The following is a 24,433-nucleotide window of genomic DNA, read 5'->3' as shown; positions in this document are numbered from 1 at the left end:
TTCCTTTCGGATTGTATTGACAATAAAGTTTATATTCAAAAACAAAAAGGTAACACGTTTCGTGTGCCACCCTATAGAAGAAGGGACTGGTTGGTAGGACAGGTTCTGAGCCATCAAGGGATCATCGATTTAGTATTGGAGGGAAGGGTGGAGGGTGAAAATCAGAGGGAGACCAAGACATGAATACACTAAACAGATTCAGGAGGATGTGGGTTGCAGTAGTTACTCGGGGATGAAGAAGCTGGCACAGGATAGAGTGGCATGGAGAGCTGCATCAATCCAGTCTTGCCACTGAAGAGCACAACAACAACAGAAGGGGTGGATGTGCTTTGCAACCAGTTTACAATACTTCTTTTGTGACACAGTGCCTCACACGAGCTCCACTGGACCCATGGGTGCCCACGTGGTTGTTTCCCAGCGTATAATGGAGGCCCCGACAGTACAGGAGTCAAGAGGCTGTTCCCTTTGTGGGTGACGGAAATGCACCCTCCCAAAGGCATGATGAAGGTATCAGGATTCATCAGACCATGCAGTGACCGGCCATTGTGCCAACATCCAGCGCCAATAGTTATATACCTATTTCAGTTGTCAATGTCATGGCGTGGGTCACCAGCGGCACAAACTCATCATTAGAAGTGTTTGGAGCATTGTGCATTCAGACACAATTGTACTCTGCCCAGCATTAATGTCTGATGTTAGTTACACCACAGTTTGTTGCCTGTCTTGTTTTACCAGTCTGCCTAGCCTATGATGTCTACCATCTGTGATGAGGAGTACTTGCCCAACGCCATAACGTCTAGCCATGGTCTCACCTTTGTTATGCCATGTGTTGAAGACAACTGCCATAGTACTACTTCAACACCCGGCAAGCTGTGCAGCTTCCAAAACGCTCATACCAAGCCTTCAGGCCATCAAAATTTGCTCTTGGTCAAACTCAGATTGTGCGCATTTCCTATTTTACAACAAAACAAGATGCTCACTGATACTCCATGCAACGTGTGTGTGTCTGACTAGAAGACAAGGTGAGATGCTATTGCCTGGATGAGTTTATACTGACAGTAGATCAGTGATCATAATGTTTTGGCTGCTGTGTATATGGATTTAGTATTATGACTTCCAAGTGGATGCTGGGCAATGCCAAGGGAACCATTCTGCAACATTTGAGGCAACTGTAAAATGCATGAATTTATTACGAGGGTGTGCCAGAAAATAATGCCTCCAAAATTTTGATTCTGTTCTTAATATCAGTTGTCATGCATATGACACTGTTGATGTTACCACTTTGCTGACACAGTATGCAGCACCCTCCTGATGAACAGTTCTGAACTGCAGGGGATGTGTGTGTGTGTGTGTGTGTGTGTGTGTGTGTGTGTGTGTGTGTGTGTTATTTAACTGTGTCAGCATGTGAGAAAACCCTCAGACAACAGAGCACCAATTCAAATAGTTCATCCACATGTGGAGCACCCTCTCCTTCAGCATGACAATGCCAGACCATACATAACTTTTTTTTTGCACCTGCAACAGTCTGACGCCTTTGATTCATTATTATTGATCATCCTCCATACTGACCCGGTTTGAATCAATGAATTTTCAACTGTTTGCAAAACTTAAAGAACACTTTCAGGGACTCAACTTTGATAGTGACGAATTAGTGTAAGCGTAGGTGAGGCTATGGGTCTGCCAACGAAGTCAAGCATTCTACAGTGACGACACCAACAACCTGGTGTCTCACTGGGAGAAAGGTGTTCAGTGCCACGGTGACTATGTTTGAAATAAATATACAAACATGAAGAATAAATATGTTGAATATTAAGTTGGTTTTAATTAAAATGCTTCAATAAGTTCCGAATAGAAATTTTGTGTCATTACTTTCCAGCATGTGCTCATGCCCAAAATATACACCAATTAAAAATTAACATTTAATTAATTTGGCAAAGAAGGTGGCTTTCAACTGATACAATGTTAAGGTCATAGGGAAGTTCAGTTCATCAACTAACACAGCACACAGAGTATGAGAAGACTTCTTGTAGGTAAAAAGTTACGTTATGGGCACCATTTGGATGTTTTGGTTAACATTAAGCTGTGCTACTGATCAATTTGTTACCATATCCTTTACTTGGCTTTCACATTTCTAGACTTTGTCAGCTCACAGCCACACTGCCACCTTTGAACATAGGCTAAGCCTTGAGATGCACTATGAATCAGACTCCCACTACAACCAATGTTACAAGGGGGGAGTGGGTCTAGAACCACATTTTAGCCTTGTAGCCTTTGAATAGTTCTCCAGTTTAGATCCAAAGTCAATGGATCTTCAAACTGCTTTTCATTTACATGATGTGTGCTGTGCATACACATCATCCTGAATGCCAAACCATCATTACATCAGGGTTCAAAGCCAAAGCCTGAACTGTGTTGGGTCTAACCACTCTTTTACTGTATTTAATAAAATTTAGTATATTTATTTTCCTATCATTTCCTCACAGTGATTGTTTAGGATTACTGTTGTGATAATGCTTGTCAAATGAATTGCAAGCTGTTCACATAGTTTGTATAATCTGTAATGAAGTACTCACATATATTCAAATGCAAATGCTGCATTAATGCTATCCCAGTACTTCTGCAGTTGCACTCAAGATGGATGTTGAAACAGATTTTTTCAGCACAGATAGTTCACGAGTAGTTTGCGTGATTGTGTCAGTGCGCTCAATTCTCATTTGCAGGATAAAAATACTAGTGGCACCAAGTGAATTTGTTTGGTGATGATAGGTGAATACCCTACAACCGGTTGCACTACATCAGATTTCAAGTGACATGTATATGTAAGATTATTTACACCAGTAACTGTAACATTGTGACAGTTTCACAAACAATATGAGTAACAATGTGCAGCAAATGCAGAAAGTGGTTATGAACGAACCTGTCAATATTTAATGTGTAGCCCCATGGCTTCATCAAAACTTTGCTGCCAACATATAAATTCATTCTGTTGTGTAACAATTTATGCTTCCATGTGATATTTGTCTGAAATTTAACTTTACTGCTGAGAGTTCTACTTACATATGGTTCACATATTCAAAGTAAACAAAATGTACTTCTCAGATTAGTGACCATGCAAGTGTCACTTCAAAATTATTTATAAATAATTTATTTTACGTTATCAGTAAATAAATTACAATTCTCATTCCATACCACGATACACTTCAATAATGCATTAACTGCAGCCATACCATTTATAAATTTAATGGCACTGCTAAGCTTCACTACAGTCATAATTATTCTTAAGTTGCACATTAAGGTTGTCATTCAAAGAAGTGTATCAGAGCAGAATATACCCACTTTATGGCAACCAGTTTATCAGTATAATTGGGTTGTGCATTAAAAAAGTTTTCCATGTTTACTAAACATTAAATTGAAACTCTTGCTCAATTCTATGTGAGGTTTAATACAAGGCTTATTTCAATGCACTGTGCAAAATGTCATCAGTTTAGTAAACCGAATTATTCATGTTTCCAGCTATATGACATCAATTGTATGTATTCACGCACCACACTGCACACAGAAATTAATGAAAGCCTGTTAAGAAATACAAGTAAGCCACTTACTATGAAGTGTAACTCAGTTTCTACTTCATCAGTTTCATCTTTCTTTATCCACTTAGTTGGCTCCCTGTCCATCGCTTCAGTTTTACAGTCTGTAAAGAAAAAGCAATCGGATAAGAAAAGTTTTTGGCCCACTCAGTTTCTGTTTTTACCATGAGGTATAGCTCAAAGGCAGTATTGTCACTCATATATTGCGTGCAGTAAATGGGTGATTACACAGGAAACAGATGCAAAGTGGCTGAGGAAAAGTGTGTTCATTGATATAAACTCATTCACATTTTGCAGGTCATGAAGAGTGAGAACAATCTTAAAATAACACGCAATGGAAACTGAGCATTTAAATTTCTTTCTGCTTCTTTGTAACACTGGCTCATGGATACCATCCTGTTGTGACATTTATGGAAGATGTGTAATTTTGTGTGCATGCATTAACTTCAGCATTACAAACAATTACAGCGATATTACTTAATAACATCAAATATTTCATTCTATATTTGGTTCATTGTGTTAATTTCAGTGTGATAGGGACATGAAGAAAATCCGGACATACGGATTGTTTATCAGTGAATATGCATTTTCAACGTAGGCATTACCTTGAAACTTACTTCATCTGTATTCATTCACGGATGTATGCTCAATTTACAGGAAGCGTCATCATTTTAGAATCTTTACCTGCTATTAAAGGAAACCAATACCTACACTGTAGACTGCACATTGCAATGCGGAAGTTCTCATTCTTGATTACCATCAAGATTAAACATTGGTTAGCATTTTCTAACAAAACTGATTTACTGAAACGACTTCATACTAACTGTAAATATGATGAATGATCTATTGAGTTCTGATGACATGTAATGCTTTACGTTAGGCAGATTATAGTTAATCTGTACCTTGTATCTCGCCAGTTCGTAAATGTGTTGCAGTACTCTTATACAGAACTCCATTAAAACCCACACACTACAACAAACTGTTATTTACATATGATTACACGAATACTAACGACACGAATAATCAAAGCACAGTGAAAACTAACAAAATGCAAGAGAATTGCAGCATTTCCTTTCATGCGAACATACTCAAACCATGAAATGATGTAGTAACTGTGGGCACTTTAAAAAATGCTTACGTTAGCCCTAAGATCTGGAGCCGCTTTATGTCTACATCACAACACAGAAAATTATCATCACAATTATTATTACTGCTAAGTAAGTCAAAATAACCGTACTAACATGGACAACCTTTGAATTTCACTGTCCGCCTTTTCTCGTTAGCCACGAAGTATATGAGGAGATTACTTCGTAGACAAACTGCTCCTGACAGCACGTCACACACTCAGCCGTTTCTTTTACGAAGATACACGTAGCGATTTTAACGGTCAGGCCAAAAACAAGCACTAACAACTCAGGTATTTACTTGTTATGAACATAACCTGAAAAATTACAACATTCACACACCGTCACCAAGCACACTATAGGTGATGTGATCACAATTAAATACAGAATAAAATCTCATCCTTATGTACCCATTAAAAATTAAAACATAAAAAAGACAGCAGCCTCAAACAGCAGAGTCATCACAAGATATTCGCGAACTAGTACACTCATCAAACTCAACTGTTACTGTGATAGAAATTAAGTACCATGTTAATTTACTTCCGAAACACATTTCTTCACTTATTCTTGTTTGCAGTTTGTAAACGCTTATAAATTACCTGGAGAATATCACACACAAATTTCCACAACACCACGAGGTTGCTGCTGACTACACAGTACACGAAGGGTGACAGTATCGCTATCGCAGATTCGCAGAACCAGCAGATGCATTCAAAACCAGCGTGAATCTTGTCGCTCGTGTGGCCAACAGCAGAATTTTACATCTTTTTCAGTGAGTGTTACGAGATATGTAATGTTTTTTTCCGTATTTTCTATAGTATTTACGAGCATTAGTGTGAAATAGACTTGATAAATTGAAGGTTTCAGTTTTTATTTGCGTTTGAATAGGAAAAGCGAAGGACAGCTTCGCGTGTACGCAAACGTTTGTTTACATTCTTAAATTACATTGTTAAATGCGCGGGATCTTCAATTAAGTAGTGCACAATGCTCAGTATTTACGTTTATTAGTGTCATTTAGACTCGATACATTGACGATAGCTGTTTTTATACATTTTATTAGGTCATTTTTCGCGTGTACGTGAACGTTTGTTTACATTATAAATACGAGGGTTAATCAGTTTAAGTTAGTGTTGGATGCTTAGTATTCACGCTTATTAGTGTCATTTAGGCTCGTTACATTGAAGGTAGCAGTTTTTATACGTTTTATTAGGAAAAGTGAGACTGACGGTGAACTCTAACGCCACTAGCATACGTTTGACTAGCGCAACCTGTGAGCGTTAACAGTTAAGTAGACGTAAAATACGTGGTAAATTAGTGTTACACTAAAATGTCTGAGTAAATCAATGTTACAATAAAACTTCTGAGCCATTCTTACATACGGTTTAGTTAGCAGAAAGCTAATACTCTCCTCGCCGTCTGCTTATTTTCCTTAGCTTGTTGTGGGCATTAGTGATCGTGTACTGTGAGCCTATGGGTTCCTATAAAGTAGAACTCGTATTTGTGATTTTCATTCTGAACTCTTATTGTTAGCTAAAGGTTTTGTTTTGTACCTGCATCTGTCAGTGTACAATACTCAGTATTAACGTTTATTTGTGTCATTTCGACTCGATACATTGAATGTAGCCGTTTTTATAGTTTTATTAGGTCATTTTCGCGTGTACGTAAACGTTTGTTTACACTTTAAATGCGAGGGATAACCAGTAGGTGTAGTTTACCGCTGGTTACTGTTCAACATTTATAAATAACATTCACTATATAGCCCCTAGCAGTATACTGTAGGTCACTGTTTTATCCTGTAGTATCCACTTGATAGCCCTAGCAGCAAAATAAGCACCAGATCTAGCTTCTACCATAAATTTTTATTGTTTTTCATTGTTGAGTGTCCTTTCTGCCACCTAGAGTGTAGTTGTAAACCTTGTGTGGCAGTAGGTTTCCTTAAGTTTCTTATAGTAAATCACATATTAGCTAGATGGATAGGGACTGTGTCTGTTGTGTGCGGGTGCAGGAGGAGTTAGCCACAGTCCAAATGCAGCTGGAAGCTTTGTTGGCCACAGTCAACTGGCTCCAGAGTGCCACCTTGAGGTGCAGTGGGGATGGGGTACCTGGGGCAGCCTTTTCTGTACTAGATGTGTGGGCAGGGGGGCGGGGGAGAGGTGTCACAGCTCTCTGTCTCTGAGCCGACCTACACTAGTAACATAAAACTGTTTATTTGCTGCCATTAATCATCAATGAGGAAAGAAGTCAACAAACCTAACTCAAAAACTTCATAAAAAGACTGAAAGCATTACAAAAACACACACATGGAAAAATATCCTAAATGTAAAACCAAAATGAACTCCCAACACTGAAAAGATAGTCAACAAAAATGTAATAAAGGAGAAATTTTTAAAAAGAAAATCTGAAACTAAATATAATGTGTCATTTCTTATTAATGTGCTCTATGTACCGACTTGACAGAAAATCCTAGGAAGTTCTGGTCTTACGTTAAATCAGTAAGTGGCTCGAAACAGCATATCCAGACACTACGGGATGATGATGGCATTGAAACAGAGGATGACACGCGTAAAGCTGAAATACTAAACACCTTTTTCCAAAGCTGTTTCACAGAGGAAGACCGCACTGCAGTTCCTTCTCTAAATCCTCGCACAAACGAAAAAATGGCTGACATCGAAATAAGTGTCCAAGGAATAGAAAAGCAACTGGAATCACTCAATAGAGGAAAGTCCACTGGACCTGACGGGATACCAATTCGATTCTACACAGAGTACGCGAAAGAACTTGGCCCCCTTCTAACAGCCGTGTACCGCAAGTCTCTAGAGGAACGGAGGGTTCCAAATGATTGGAAAAGAGCACAGATAGTCCCAGTCTTCAAGAAGGGTCGTCGAGCAGATGCGCAAAACTATAGACCTATATCTCTTACGTCGATCTCTTGTAGAATTTTAGAACATGTTTTTTGCTCGCGTATCATGTCATTTCTGGAAACCCAGAATCTACTATGTAGGAATCAACATGGATTCCGGAAACAGCGATCGTGTGAGACCCAACTCGCCTTATTTGTTCATGAGACCCAGAAAATATTAGATACAGGCTCCCAGGTAGATGCTATTTTTCTTGACTTCCGGAAGGCGTTCGATACAGTTCCGCACTGTCGCCTGATAAACAAAGTAAGAGCCTACGGAATATCAGACCAGCTGTGTGGCTGGATTGAAGAGTTTTTAGCAAACAGAACACAGCATGTTGTTATCAATGGAGAGACGTCTACAGACGTTAAAGTAACCTCTGGCGTGCCACAGGGGAGTGTTATGGGAGCATTGCTTTTCACAATATATATAAATGACTTAGTAGATAGTGTCGGAAGTTCCATGCGGCTTTTCGCGGATGATGCTGTAGTATACAGAGAAGTTGCTGCATTAGAAAATTGTAGCGAAATACAGGAAGATCTGCAGCGGATAGGCACTTGGTGCAGGGAGTGGCAACTGACCCTTAACATAGACAAATGTAATTTATTGCGAATACATAGAAAGAAGGATCCTTTATTGTATGATTATATGATAGCGGAACAAACACTGGTAGCAGTTACTTCTGTAAAATATCTGGGAGTATGCGTACGGAACGATTTGAAGTGGAATGATCATATAAAATTAATTGTTGGTAAGGCGGGTACCAGGTTGAGATTCATTGGGAGAGTGCTTAGAAAATGTAGTCCATCAACAAAGGAGGTGGCTTACAAAACACTCGTTCGACCTATACTTGAGTATTGCTCATCAGTGTAGGATCCGTACCAGGTCGGGTTGACGGAGGAGATAGAAAAGATCCAAAGAAGAGCGGCGCGTTTCGTCACCAGGTTATTTGGTAACCGTGATAGCGTTACGGAGATGTTTAATAAACTCAAGTGGCAGACTCTGCAAGAGAGGCGCTCTGCATCGCGGTGTAGCTTGCTGTCCAGGTTTCGAGAGGGTGCGTTTCTGGATGAGGTATCGAATATATTGCTTCCCCCTACTTATACCTCCCGAGGAGATCACGAATGTAAAATTAGAGAGATTAGAGCGCGCACGGAGGCTTTCAGACAGTCGTTCTTCCTGCGAACCATACGCGACTGGAACAGGAAAGGGAGGTAATGACAGTGGCACGTAAAGTGCCCTCCGCCACACACCGTTGGGTGGCTTGCGGAGTATCAATGTAGATGTAGATGTAGATATTTGTATGTATACAGTCAATTGAATAAAGTTGAAAAAAGGTTCAAGTCATGGCTGTGATACAAATTTTAATTAATTTCTTCAGCTTCTACAATTATTAAAGATAAAGCTGAGACTCATACACCTCAAGGAAACTTTAAAACCATCAGTTCATGAAATGAAAGAAAATGATCTGTTTTATGCCCAATTGTGCAATAAAATCCTCAAAGAAATGTAAATCCAAGTGTATGAAATATCTTTATTGATTTATGAATATTTCAATACCATAAACAGAGGATCATTTATAATTTTTGTCTGTCTGATGCAGTGTATGCGGTACTTTCACTCCTGTGCACTTCACACGTGTAAAAGAGACATCAAGGGACTCCAAACCTCCTGTTTGTGTATTAGTCAGTACAGTATCTTCTCTGAAAAATAACATGAAGAATGACAGAGAGCTTGGATCATTCCCTGGCTGATTGATGTGTCCTCAGGACAAGTCTTCAAATGCGTGATTAAGTGGACTAAAATGATTTTTTTTGTCAAATTTGTCACCACCCTTTCTTCCTCGGACAGACTATCAATTACATCTTGTAGACACAAGACTACATGTTACGCTTGTTGAGGTACATGACTTCAAGACTGTCATGGTCAGAATCTGTGGAGGAGTTATCACTTGTATCAACATCGAATAATTCATCCCCACTGTCATGCTTCATATCTTCATAATTTCTTCCTCAATAGAAGGGAACAACAACATATTCAATAGAAGGGCTGAAGATAAAAACATTTGGATCAACAGAGGCGTCCGATCCCACCCGTCGGCTTTGATCCGTGACGTAAGGATGTTGTGGTGTGTGACGTCATGACGGTGCGGAGTTTAGTTTATGAGTGTGTTGTGTTTGTAACTGTCGTCTTGTTGCAGTTGGAGGTGTCCTCAAGTGGTGTGTGCATGGTCCGCGTATTATGTGGTGTATTGGGTTCATTTGGTTATCACTGCTTGAAGTGTGCATTTATCGGTCATGACTGTTATAGAAGAACAGAAATTGGTTTCAGTGAGTTAAGAATTAAGTTTGTGTTGTGTTTATGTTATTGTGGTGTCATTTGCTGTTTGTTGAGTGGTAAGTCATTTAATTTAATTTGTGGCTTCTTTTGTTTGGTATGGATATGTCTTCTAAGTTTAATTGGGTTACGGTTGAGGGAAGGGGGGCTGGTTTGTTTTGGATGTGTTTTTGTTTGTTTGTTTGGCGGAGGTGGGGGGATTGGGGTTGCTGACCTAGTATGTAGCGCTGGAACTTTTTTGTGGTAAGTAGCCATTTTTTTGGATCTATTGTTTGCATGTTATGATGATTGGTGGGGTATTTGTGTGTTGTTGGGTCAGTGTTATTTACTGCATGTGTTGGTGGTTGGTGTTTCGTTATCAGCACTTGTGGTTGATTTATGTATCTTAGGGGAAGTACTTTATTTCAATTTTTTTGGTATTGTCAGTTGTATTTGAGTTATATAGGTCAAGGGAAGTGTCCGATTCCAATGACTCGTCGTAGCTACGTGTTTTGGTATTGTGAGCTGCTGTTGACCTATAGAGGTCAAGTGAAGTGTCCGATTCCCATTTTTGATGGTATGTGTAGTCGCAGTGTTGCAATTTTTCTAGATGTCAATTTTTCTTTTGTGGTATCGGTAATTGTGGTTGAGCTATGTAGATGAAGGGAAGTGACAGATTCCTGTGAATATTGTGAATGTAGTGGAATTGGGGAAATTTTGATTGGTTTTATGTTGTCGTGTGTGTGTGTGTGTGTGTGTGTGTGTGTGTGTTTAGTTTGTCCCCACCCAAAAACCCCCAATTTCCCGCACTGGTCCCGTGAGTTTGATTATATTTATGGATTTTGTAATCTGTAATCATGTTTACATAATGACCTCATAGGCGCCATATTGGAGACATTGTGAATGGTCATGTCCCCCATATTGGTGACGTCATTGGTCAAAGCATACGGGTGCAATTGGATATTTCCGTAATCCCAAACATTTTTATTCTAATCTTGATGAACAGTAAGATGAAGTAAAATTGAATGCAGTAAAATAATATCGTAGTAGACACAGTACTACTACTACTACTACTACTACTACTACCAACTTAGTAGCCAGAACTGTGAGAAACTGCTAAAAATTAGGTTCAAAGCTCTATTATGCACTTAAATTCATGAACAGTACACAGCTGCCTGTGAAGTTGCACATTTATACTTGTCATTAGTGGTCAGGGGGCAGCAGGATGGCTTAAGTTAACTCATCAATAGCGCTCAAGGAAAACCCACAAGCTGTGCTTAAACTCGTCAAAAGTACCTGGTGACCGGCAGAACATGAAGACAGTACTCAACAACAATAGTTAAAGGACTAAGTACAGATGAGACAGTGGTTGGCCAAGAAATTTATTTGGAGGGTAGGCCCTGAAATTGTCATTTTGTATATAGCTCAGTTGGTCAGTTTCATACTGCATCATGCCCAAAAACAAGTGTGTCCATTCATAGTAGTGAATCATATTAAAAAAAAAAACTGTGTTATTATAAACCAAGTTAAGGAAAAACTGTAGTGTCCTACGATTTCAAACTGAGCATCACAAGAAGTGAACCAAGTATGGCTTATCCCTGGACAATAAGAATAACAATAAAGATGATGATGATGATGTAGTATTCCACATTCATATTAAAGAAAATAATTTTCAACAGACAAAACATCATGCTGCGTTAACTGAAGCCTGTGTCATTCGAAGGCATTATTTAATTCATTGTATATGTGCTATGCCAATCAACGATATCAATTCATTTTGAAATGTGAATTGACCACCTAGTATCTGTTAATGAGCAAATTAGGTGGCAACCACTGAACAATGCAACTAGCTGATAGTAATAATTTGAATCTGAGCTTGCTTGCTAAAGAGACTTGATTTTGTAACCCCAAATACAGACTCTCATAAGTGCCAAGAGCGGACATTATCAACAAGTATTGACTGCAATAGCAGACAGTTCTGTGTCGCCTCGCTTTCAGGTAGTGAAGAATTCTGCCTCGGCATAGAAGAAGGACATTACAGTTTCGCTGATCTTGGAAGTGCCAGTAGGTAGCAGTAGGAAGTTTGACAGCCAGAAACCACACTTTTGAGAGTAGTTGTTTGCTGATGAGACTTGTGTTCTGGAATAAGTTCATCAGTCTATTTCCATTTGATCTTGCAATTTCTCTTTTTTTGTGTAGAGCTGATTGCCAGTTTTTGGCTGCCATTTTCACTGGCATTTGTGTGTCTCAAGTACCATGTGCTCCCTTTGTTAAGTTTGTGGTTTCCGATAAATACGAGTGGAGTTTTGTGTGGATTTATTTTGGGCCTTGCCACTTTTTCAACATTTTGGAGGGCTCTTGTATTCTTGGAAAGTCTGTCTTGTCTTTATGAAGGATCCTATGTTGTGAGTGTAAGCTTTACATTTCACTGTAGTGCCGGGCAACTTGATTCCAGTAATGGTGTTGGTTTTCCGCTGCAGGGGATCCAGGGCCATTGCAAATAATGCCACTGAGAGTGGGCAGCTTTGTCTCACCAACCTCTGAACTTCCATCAGTTTTGTGTTACGGCCGTTTATTTATGGCCTGGAGGTGGTGCTCTTAAGTATATTCATTATTATTCAGATGAAAGAGTATCCAGGCATAGTTTTTCTAGAATCTTGTAAATATAGCCGTGGTTCACTCTAGTGAAGGCCTTATCAAAGTCCATCGGCACAATCACAGCGTCGAATTTGTTTACTGCTGTAATGCCTATGACTTCTCTATATTCGGCTAAAGCCTCATAGGGGCCCCTTCTGGTCATGGCACATGTCTGGTGAGGGTGTATCATTTTCTTCATCAGCACTTTTAATTTGTCTGCCATGCTTTGTGCTGCTGTATTGTAGTCAGTGTGATAGGTCTGTAATCTTCTATTTTTCACACTGCTGCTTTCTTCAGCATTAAGATAGTGTGTTACTTTTTGAAATTTTCTGGTATTTTTTGACCACCAGTCACATCATTTATGACTGGTGAAGATGCCCCTGACGATATCCCAGTACATATGGTAGAATTCAATGGGAATTCCATGTGTCCTGGCGATTTTCCTGCTGTGCTGGATTTAACGTGGTATGGAAATCATCTTTTTCCATACTTCTTTCCAGGTTCAATTTGTCTTTGTCCATCAGAATGATGTGCAAGATCTATAGGAGAACAGTTGGCTGAGGTATTTATGTACCTGCTCCAGGATTTCTGGTGTTGCTGTTGTGTTGTGTGCACCAGAAAGTACATCTGTTGAAGAGTCTCAATCTAAGATAAAACATGCTGTACCCTGTTTACATAGAAAACATCAACCCAGTCACATATGTTGTCTGATACCCGTATCACCATACTTTTGTTAATAAACATTGGTGCAGTATTAAATAGAATTGTTTTTATAAATCAGGAAATATTCCCTCTACCTTATTCCTTCAATCTTTGTCTTTGAGGATGGTATGTGGAGTAAAACAAATAAATAAATACAAAAGAAGTGTAGGGGGGTGTTGTGTGATGGAGGTTTTCAGAATTCATGCTTGTTGGTTTGGAGGAGGTCATTCTGCTTGAAATAACTGTAAATATTTGTAGAGGTGTTATACCTCAACAGCATCTGAGTGTTGGTCCATAGGTTCAAGTGATTGCCACAATATATCTCTTTCTTATTTTCAAAACCATGTTTAATATAATATTTGTGTTTCCTTTAATACCTGTAGTACTTTTAATTTTCTTATTTGCTACAAAGGCTACACTTGTATCTGTAATAAAACATACAGGATGATTTTAATTCCATTTGGTCTGGTTTTTTCAATGCTTCTGATAACCTTTCTACATATTATTTGGTCTTAATTAACTCCTCTTGCAACTCCACTAACCTAGATCGTGATCCCAGAGTTCTGCAGTTTATTGTCACTGTTTAAGAAGTTGTAGAGACATTTGTGTGTCTAAGGTCCAAGTGATCAAATGCAGAAGTAGCTGTATGTGCCCTGTGGTCTGAGGCTATTGCCCGAGTTTCCTAAGTACAATTTTATATATTCAGCATTACCCATTCTGTATAAGAGTATAACTCTTGATTCTTTAGATACTTTGGAAAGTTGAGGCGAAATTGACGTAAGATAGCACTTATACTGTGCATGCTTTTAGTGATGACATAGCATCACGCTCAAATCTTAACGACTTTTTTTCCATTTATGGACTTCTTTTTTACTTTCTGCTCTGTTGTGGTTAATATAAAATTAGTACCAGACCTAAAATTTTGACAGAGTTAAGTCTCTTCTTGGAAAGTTTTGTATTGAAATTTCAACGCAAGCGAGAAAAAGTTTATTTTCTACCAGTTATAAATTTTCTCTAGATTATTTATTAATGTACCATAAACCTTGTTATAATGTTGTATTTTTTATCTTATCTTGTGTCCTGTCTTACATTTGTAACTTATTTTACATATACTCCTCTACTTCATTGTGTGCAGTAGTCTGTTACATAATATCTTACTTATTGATAGTAGTAGTTCCTTTTACCCTATTACTAATTGTTTCACCTCTCCATTCATTTGTTATTTCAAAATAACTTCTTTCTTTTATAATCCCATGTTAAGGGTTTCAGTCTTACATGCTTACAGATTTGTTTTGTTATATTACTGATTAACAGAAAATTACTTCTGAAATGTTCACTGTCTATACAGAATGATTCATATTTTGTGTACATGGTTTGAGTTACACTAAAACAAACAGAGTAGTGTCAGAAATTTGTCCCCATATTATTTCTACAGTAATTGAAAAAAGGTAGATGAAATATCTCATGTATAAAATTTACTCTGTGAGCTATTGATTGATACTATTTTTGGAGATAGCAATATTATGTAGATCAAACTATGGAGTGACATATGTACCAGGCACATCAATGCTGGCCCTAATGCATTGTGTGCATGCTGTGGTGTCAGTGATGAAAATGAAGTAGCGAGGCATGTCATTATTGAGAAATAGCATCTCATATGAAATGGCAGTCTATTAGATACATTGTCATGATGGTTTTTCAGTCTAGTAGGCAACCTGATAAGAAAACTATGAATAATTATGCTGGAAAAATCAAAATGGTTATTATACAGGGTGTTACAAAAAGGTACGGCCAAACTTTCAGGAAATATTCCTCACACACAAAGGAAGAAAATATGTTATGTGGACATGTGTCCGGAAACGCTTAATTTCCATGTTAGAGCCCATTTTATTACTTCTCTTCAAATCACATTAATCATGGAATGGAAACACACAGCAACAGAACATACCAGCATGACTTCAAACACTTTGTTACAGGAAATGTTCAAAATGCCCTCCATTAGTGAGGATACATGCATCCATCCTCCGTCGCATGGAATCCCTGATGCGCTGATTCGCTGATGCAGCCCTGGAGAATGGCGTATTCTATCACAGCCATCCACAATACGAGCACAAAGAGTCTCTACATTTGGTACCGGGGTTGCGTAGACAAGAGCTCTCAAATGCCCCCATAAATGAAAGTCAAGAGGGTTGAGGTCAGGAGAGCGTGGAGGCCATGGAATTGGTCCGCCTCTACCAATGCATCGGTCACCGAATCTGTTGTTAAGAACCGTACGAACACTTCGACTGAAATGTGCAAGAGCTCCAGCGTGCATGAACCACATGTTGTGTCGTACTTGTAAAGGCACATGTTCTAGCAGCACAGGTAGAGTATCCCATATGAAATCATGGCGGTGAATTGAGGAAGTACAGTACATACTGACGAAACTAAAATGAGCTCAAACATGGAAATTAAGCGTTTCCGGACTCATGTCCACATAACATCTTTTCTTTATGTGTGTGTGAGGAATGTTTCCTGAAAGTTTGGCCGTACCTTTTTGTAACACCCTGTATAACCTGCTCTCCTATTATAAGGCCTTAATATCATGATAATGGTGATAGTTTTCTGCTTCATACAAAAGGTGAAAAAGGAAAGGATTAAAAGGGAAAAAGATAAAAACGAGTCATTCCATGTCAGATAAACACAGAAAAGTACAATTTTCGACCTGACCTATTTCAATATTCATGAAATTTGGTGTGTTCATTGCTTATGACAAGAGAATGAAAAATAACAAATTACAGAATTTTAGCACAAGTAAGACAGGAGTAATGGCCACTTGAAGCTCTAAAAATGTGCTGATAATTCGACAAGTACTGCTGACAAAAACAGCTGAAATTTCCATTCTAATAAAGACACAAGAGTGAACCAGGTAATTTTAGAAAGGTCTTGAAACAAGCTTTTCAATGATATGTGAGATTGCCATAGTTGTAGAATGTACACAATTAACGCCAGTGACCTTGACCTTTGACCTTGAATATTGAAAAACATGCCACCTATGAAACTGATGAAATAATATATTTTCTTCATGTTACACTGTACAACAGTAAAAAGTCAAGTTGGGGTGATAATGGGTTTATGAGGTATTAATTAATACATACAGGAATGTGTTGTTCGTGCAAAATAAATTGTGTTCTGTTCAGAGTCTGACAATATGACACAAAGCACTGAAAAACATGTTTATTGTTAAAAAGGTGGTGGTCTAACAATGCACTGGAATGTAACGTTGTGGGCGGGCCATTAACAACCTAACAAATATTGGATGGTAGCGTGCCTGCAATGTGTACACAGATAGTTGCTGCAATAGGTCTTGTGTGTTGAAATTATACAAATCCACCAGGAGATGAAGTTTGAGATCATCATGTATTGCTGTAACTCATTCAGAAAAGATGGACACAGCAGATGTAAGAAAAATCTATGTAAAGTGCAAATGCGGATGATTAGTGGCATAATGACACATTACAAAATATGTGGTAAATGTAGAAAAAAATTAACTCAGGGACAAGGGTGGGTGGCCGACGCAGCTACATTGAAACACGGGGAAACCACAAACCTGTATTGCTCCTCAGATGAGTCACACATTTGCAGCCCCAAAAGTTGCTTTAGATGCATTAAATGATAGTTTGTTATCTCTTGGCAAATCCCCAGTGAAAAAGAACAGACTGGAAAAGAAAACATATGTGCAGAAAAACATTGAGCAAGTTCTGAGTTATTGCAAAGGAAATACATACCTAGTGTGGAAAAATGCAGATTATGAAACAAAAGTTGAATCTGAAATGGTAAAGGAATTGAAAGAGAAATTCAGTACCACCACCGCAGACAGTGAGAAGATGCAGATGCTGACACATCTTCTGAAAAGTTGGAGCTTTTGAAGGATTGAAAATGAATTTGGATCCTCTAACTATTTAGTGAGAAAAGCAAAACAAATGTGGTATCTTAGAGAATCCCAAGCCAAGACCTACATGTGTCTTAAGTGAACAACAGACATAATAAGCCACTATTTGCCTGGGAAGAAGGATTTTGCTTCTGTTAATGAGCAGGGTTTCAGGGTTCATACACAAAAATGACTAGTGTTGGGAAACCTGCATTAACTGTATCAGGCATTCAAAGATGAAAACCCAGGACTGAAGATAGGACTATTGAAATTCTGCCAGTTGTGACCCAAGAACTGTGTTTTGGCTGGTGCAGGCAGAGTACCATAGCTGGTAGATGCGCAGACAATGGGGCAAGTGTGGGGAGATCAGTGGTGGTGGGGCTCTGAGTGCTGGAGGGCAAGTGCTATTCTAAACTGAAGCCTACACTCACATGTTTTGTAAATATTAAGAGAGGCCTCTCATGCCCACATTTGCATGGTGCCTGTTCAAAAAGATTTGTCACCTCTTCTGTGGTTAGTATCCAAAAAGAATTCCACCGAAAATACAATGATTAATTTTCTCCTTGTTTGTTAACCATTTGTAACTTTCAGAGAAGTGTCATGAATGGGGAATTTTGAGGAAAACCTACACATTTCTCTTGTTGCCATGTTAAAATATGCTTCTTTTGCCAAAACTCATCAGAGTTTACACAGTCTAACCTCACTAACGTGTTGTGCAGACGCAGTTGTGAGAGAATCCTTACACAGTGGTTCATTAAATTTATCAACAGAGGAACTGGTGAGCATTTTATGAAAAAGCACATCCATAGTATGAAATAAACATGTAATGAGTTCATTTATGTTGTTCCAAAGCCCATACCATTTCTTGCTTCACCAGCTGTTGATGGCTCTTAAAAATAACATTCCCTCACTGGAAATGTCTGTAGTTAGTGGAACAATATGGTAGATAATGAAGAATTACATAATAACCGTATGGCAAAATACTCTCCTGTTTGTGTACTGTCGATTGTCAAACTCTCATTTTGATATCTCAAACCATTTATGAAATATGAGGAATGTTCTGGATATATCACCTTAGCTTTATTGCTGGCACTGTGTGACCACAAGTGAGTATGCTACATCAGATCAATTTTCTCGAGACTGGTGACAATTACAGACCTCCAACAAGTTTGAAGAAAATTTCAATATGTTAGCTAAATTTCAATGCACAGCAACATATTATGTAACATGCACCAATCACAAAGTCATAGCGACACCAATTTTTCATTGCAAACTTTTTCGAATTTCATGCTGTGTCTTACTTCCACGTAAATATCATAACAATTATGATGAGTAATGAAATGTTGGGCACCTCATAATGAACCTGACATATAAAGCTGCAAGCTGTAAAATCATTTTAAAAAATTGCAGGGCATGTGCCTCGATTATGTCATCACCGACCGGCTGAAAGATCGACGTAGATTGAAAGTTCTTCTAGTAACTGACTGCTAAGAGCTTGACCTAAGGCTTGTATAAATACTGAAACAAATATATTTAGCCCAAATGGTAATACTTTAAACTGAAAGTTTATTCCATCATACAAAAAAAAAAAAAAAATGCTGAGTATGGTTTTGAATTGTCATTTAATCTCATCTGCCAATTGCCAAATCCATCAAACTAAAGTACTTCGCTTCCTCAAAATGTACTAATATTTCATTGATATACACTGATATATCTCCTTATGTCTATGGAAAGTACATGCATGTGAACCCTGTCTGTAACCTTTCGTACTATCAGTAAAGGATTGTTGAAGGCACTTATGCTACATTCTATATCATTATCTGTCATCTTATTAATATCTTCTTGTGCTTAAAGTTTTAAATGTATCAGTTTTGGTTAGGATTTGCAGAAAAATAGTCCTTTATTCTTAAATTTAAAATTACATGTATGATTGCCTATGGCCCCTAGTTTGTTGGAAACATTTTCTCATGGGTACGTAAAACATGGTATAATGCTTCCTTTTACATATTAGTTAATAAATCAGACTCGTATACAATTTTTATGAATGTAAGTGACGTTTATTGTAGCTGATTAACATTTTCTTTCTCCACTACTTTTGTATTATTTACTAAACGGATGTGATTTAACCTCACATATTTAGTACTTGCTAAGGTGGTGATGTAAATTGTATTCCGTCATGGTGATTGTCCACATTTCACTTCATTGATGATGCATGGAAATCTAAAATCGCTTTGTACCTCTTCAATCAATCTGCTCCGTATAACACCTGAATATTTATAATAAGTCCACTAATAAAATTCATGGAAATGTAAATGGTCCAATTTTGATAGTTGCTCTTGTTTCCCTTTTAATTAATTTACTCTTTATATCTTTCTCTCTGATAATATATACTCCAGTTAATGGTAGTATTGGGAAAAAATCTTTCTCTGTACTTAAAGATATTAATTCTTGGGTCAATCCATATCAAGTGGTCCAGCGTTGGTAGCTTGACCATCTCAGAAGAAACTGATATTCAGTTGGTGAATTCCCTCATGTTTGGTGGACTCTAAATTTTTATCCAGAGAAAGAAAACTGGCGTTCTACGGATCGGAGCGTGGGATGTCAGATCCCTTAATCGGGCAGGTAGGTCAGAAAATTTAAAAAGGGAAATGGATAGGTTAAAGTTAGATATAGTGGGAATTAGTGAAGTTCGGTGGCAGGAGGAACAAGACTTTTGGTCGGGTGAATACAGGGTTATAAATACAAAATCAAATAGGGGTAATGCAGGAGTAGGTTTAATAATGAATGAAAAAATAGGAGTCCGGGTTAGCTACTTCAAACAGCATACTGAACGTATTATTGTGGCCAAGATAGACATGAAGCCCACGCCCACTACAGTAGTACAAATTTATATGCCAACTAGCTCCGCAGATGATGAAGAAATAGGTGAAATGTATGACGAGATAAAAGAAATTATCCAGGTAGTGAAGCGAGACGAAAATTTAATAGTCATGGGTGACTGGAATTCGTCAGTAGGAAAAGGGAGAGAAGGAAACATAGTAGGTGAATATGGATTGGGGGGAAGAAATGAAAGAGGAAGCCACCTTGTAGAATTTTGCACAGAACGTAACTTAATCATAACTAACACTTGGTTCAAGAATCATAAAAGAAGGTTGTATACCTGGAAGAATCCTGGAGATACTAAAAGGTATCAGGTAGATTATATAATGGTAAGACAGAGATTTAGGAACCAGGTTTTAAATTGTAAGACATTTCTAGGGGCAGATGTGGATTCTGACCACAATCTATTGGTCATGAACTGCAGATTGAAACTGAAGAAACTGCAAAAAGGTGGGAATTTAAGGAGATGGAACCTGGATAAACTGACAGTACCAGAGGTTGTAGAGAGTTTCAGGGAGAGCATAAGGGAACAATTGACAGGAATGGGGGAAAGAAATACAGTAGAAGAAGAATGGGTAGCTCTGAGGGATGAAGTAGTGAAGGCAGCAGACGATCAAGTAGGTAAAAAGATGAGGGCTAATAGAAATCCTTGGGTAACAGAAGAAATATTGAATTTAATTGATGAAAGGAGAAAATATAGAAATGCAGTAAATGAAGCAGGCAAAAAGGAATACAAACGTCTCAAAAATGAGATCGACAGGAAGTGCAAAACGGCTAAGCAGGGATGGCCAGAGGAAAAATGTAAGGATGTAGAGGCTTGTCTCACTAGGGGTAAGATAGATACTGCCTACAGGAAAATTAAAGAGACCTTTGGAGAAAAGAGAACCACTTGTATGAATATCAAGAGCTCAGATGGCAACCCAGTTCTAAGCAAAGAAGGGAAGGCAGAAAGGTGGAAGGAGTATATAGAGGGTTTATACAAGGGCAATATACTTGAGGACAATATTATGGAAATGGAAGAGGATGTAGATGAAGACGAAATGGGAGATAAGATACTGTGTGAAGAGTTTGATAGAGCACTGAAAGACCTGAGTCGAAACAAGGCCCCGGGAGTAGACAACATTCCATTAGAACTACTGATGGCCTTGGGAGAACCAGTCATGACAAAACTCTACCATCTGGTGAGCAAGATGTATGAGACAGGCGAAATACCCACAGACTTCAAGAAGACTGTAATAATTCCAGTCCCAAAGAAAGCAGGTGTTGACAGATGTGAAAATTACCGAACTATCAGTTTAATAAGTCACAGCTGCAAAATACTAATGTGAATTCTTTACAGACGAATGGAAAAACTGGTAGAAGCGGACCTCGGGGAAGATCAGTTTGGATTCCATAGAAATGTTGGAACACGTGAGGCAATACTAACCTTACGACTTATCTTAGAAGAAAGATTAAGAAAAGGTAAACCTACGTTTCTAGCATTTGTAGACTCAGAAAAAGCTTTTGACAATGTTAACTGGAATACTGTCTTTCAAATTCTGAAGGTGGCAGGGGTAAAATACAGGGAGCGAAAGGCTATTTACAATTTGTACAGAAACCAGATGGCAGTTATAAGACTCGAAGGGCATGAAAGTGAAGCAGTGGTTGGGAAAGGAGTGAGACAGGGTTGTAGCCTCTCCCCGATGTTATTCAATCTATATATTGAGCAAGCAGTAAAGAAAACAAAAGAAAAATTCGGAGTAGGTATTAAAATTCATGGAGAAGAAGTAAAAATGTTGAGGTTCGCCGATGACATTGTAATTCTGTCAGAGACAGCAAAGGACTTGGAAGATCTGTTGAACGGAATGGACAGTGTCTTGAAAGGAGGATATAAGATGAACATCAACAAAAGCAAAACGAGGATAATGGAATGCAGTCAAATTAAATCGGGTGATGCTGAGGGAATTAGATTAGGAAATGAGACACTTAAAGTAGTAAAGGAGTTTTGCTATTTAGGGACTAAAATAACTGATGATGGTCGAAGCAGAGAAGATGTAAAATGTAGACTGGCAATGACAAGGAAATCGTTTCTGAAGAAGAAAAATTTGGTAACATCAAGTATAGATTTGAGTGTCAGGAAGTGGTTTCTGAAAGTATTTGTATGGAGTGTAGCCATGTATGGAAGTGAAACATGGATGATAACTAGTTTGGACAAGAAGAGAATAGAAGCTTTCGAGATGTGGTGCTACAGAAGAATGCTGAAGATAAGGTGGGTAGATCACGTAACTAATGAGGAGGTATTGAATAGGATTGGGGAGAAGAGAAGTTTGTGGCACAACTTGACTAGAAGAAGGGATCGGTTGGTAGGACATCTTTTGAGGCATCAAGGAATCACAAATTTAGCATTGGAGGGCAGCGTGGAGGGTAAAAATCGTAGAGGGAGACCAAGAGATGAATACACTAAGCAGATTCAGAAGAATGTAGGTTGCAGTAAGTACTGGGAGATGAAGAAGCTTGCACAGGATAGAGTAGCATGGAGAGCTGCATCAAACCAGTCTCAGGACTGAAGACCACAACAACAACAAAATTTTTAAAATTTGTTTTCATGTAGAAAGAGCATTCATTTTGTTTCGGGCAGCAACCATTCTTTTGCATTTAGAAGCATCATGTTTTTTTAAAAAAATTATACAGTAAGCAGTTGCCCCAGACCTTTGAAATAAGCATGTAATTCAACATACACTGGATTATAAATTAAAGCCATGGTCATCTAACTAAATGTATTTCTTAATATATTTTTAATGGGTCAGATTTATTGGTTGCAAATTAAAAAAAAACTAAATTTTTGAACAGTATTTCTCCAAAGAAGGAGTAATTTGTTGGTCTTAATATTTTTGGTGCTATACTACATAGTGTAGTTACTTTTAATGGAGTGTCAATTGTGAGAAGCTTACACTTAAAAAAGTTCACTACAAAAAAAAAAAAAAAAAAAAAAAAAAAAAATTGAATTTGTTCATCCTCTGGCCAGCAGTATTTTTGTTGGGGGACCATTTAAAAATCTGAAAATTACACACTTAATAAACCTTTATGATGTAGAACTTCAGTATAAATTTCAACCTTGGGACTCAATGGGAAGCTACTAAAAAAAATTACCAGTATGAGTTGGAAAGACTTTTCTTATTGTCGGCAGTATCTGGACTAATAGATAAAGTATATCAGTTACGTAATTTAAGCATATCTATGATCATTTTTTTTTTTTTTAAATGAGCCAGCTAATTACATTGATCTTGTTCTCACCTTATTTGTTTTTGCTACATTGTTCATTGAACAACAGATAAGTTTCCTCACTCAGTTTTGGCATTAGGTTAAAAGTTCAGCCAGCCGCAGTTGTAAATTCCAAGGGAGACATGTTCTTCAGTACATTTTTAACAGGTGTCCAGGCAAGATCCTTTTCAACTTTATTAAACACGATCCTTTGTCCTGGTAGGTGTAAAATGAAACATGCACATACTGGTTTTTACAATCAGTATTAACAACTTCACCAATCCATCATTTTTCACCATAAAACCATGCCACTATGTCCTTATTTTTAAGTGTCAGTGGTACATCTTTTCCACACTGGGGAAGTTCACTATCAGGGAACGTTGATGTGATCTTACACTTCAGCAAGTTGTTTGACTGAAATATGAAACAGTGAAAAGATCAGGTGCCTTTAATCTTCTGACAAGTTTTGAATCTTTCCTCCAAGATATTGGTGTAGAGTTCTTGTATTTCCTCACATTTTAAAAACATTGGTAAATCTTTCACCTCTGCTTTACATAATTTAAACATTTCTTGAGGTGTCAAGATTTGGTTCTTTTAGGTCTACAGAAGACTAGATTTTGTGACTGTTTGTTTTGTTGCACCCCCGACTCAATCACATGCATTTTTCCTGAAGCATAATGCAAAAATGTGCCGTTCTGCATCAAATCCATGTCCTTCTCCTGCAAAGGAGATGTTAATAATTCTTTTGTTTTGTTTTTATATTGACTTGCAGCACAGTCAGAGAAGTAGATCAGTTTGTTTATGGAAGTTCTGTCCTGTTTTATCTAGTTTGTTAATTGCAGTTGAAAAGCATGCACTGCTGTAGCATTGTGCTCAGGGTAGTCACTTATGACACAAAAACTGCGATTTTATTTTGACCTTTATAATAGAACACAAATGGATGAATTGTGGGTTCTTTGTTTATCCAGTTGTACTCTTGTACTTCATCTTGAACAATAAAGGAATTGTTTTCTGAAAAGTCGCAAGAGCTAAGCACTCAGCTGCCAAGGTTTGCCTTTTGTCTTTCAGAAATTTGTCCTCAACTTTGGCAATAAAATGGTGTCAAGGAAAGCTTGTTTGCCTGGACAGTCTTGACAT

At 38.0% G+C, this 24,433-nt stretch overlaps 1 protein-coding gene and 1 long non-coding RNA gene across 10 annotated transcripts in view; one reads left to right on the top strand and one right to left on the bottom strand.

Annotated features, from left to right (window-relative positions):
- The window catches only part of LOC124553865 (zinc finger protein 708-like), a 151,002-nt gene extending 145,611 nt beyond the window's left edge, over window positions 1–5,391 (bottom strand). For 7 of the 9 annotated variants that reach the window (XM_047127866.1, XM_047127857.1, XM_047127860.1 and 4 more), the window contains exons 1-2: window positions 5,311–5,391; window positions 3,603–3,691 (exon numbers count right to left, since the gene is read on the bottom strand). In XM_047127866.1, the coding sequence (XP_046983822.1) occupies window positions 3,603–3,674 (72 nt within the window). In that variant the 5' untranslated portion in view covers window positions 3,675–3,691; window positions 5,311–5,391. Of the gene's footprint in view, window positions 1–3,602; window positions 3,692–4,828; window positions 5,029–5,310 lie in introns of those variants that run through there. The other 2 variants (XM_047127858.1, XM_047127862.1) reach the window with 2 other exon arrangements.
- An 8-nt stretch (window positions 5,392–5,399) lies between these two features.
- Window positions 5,400–24,433, top strand: part of LOC124553864 — a 108,388-nt gene continuing 89,354 nt past the window's right edge. The window contains exon 1 of the long non-coding RNA XR_006968157.1: window positions 5,400–5,483. This is a non-coding gene — a long non-coding RNA (uncharacterized LOC124553864). The remainder of the gene's footprint in view (window positions 5,484–24,433) is intronic.

Source organism: Schistocerca americana, chromosome 11 (genome assembly GCF_021461395.2).
Source record: "Schistocerca americana isolate TAMUIC-IGC-003095 chromosome 11, iqSchAmer2.1, whole genome shotgun sequence".
In the NCBI taxonomy this organism is placed as follows: Eukaryota; Metazoa; Arthropoda; class Insecta; order Orthoptera; family Acrididae; genus Schistocerca; species Schistocerca americana.
This window is presented reverse-complemented; position numbering and strand designations above follow the sequence as displayed.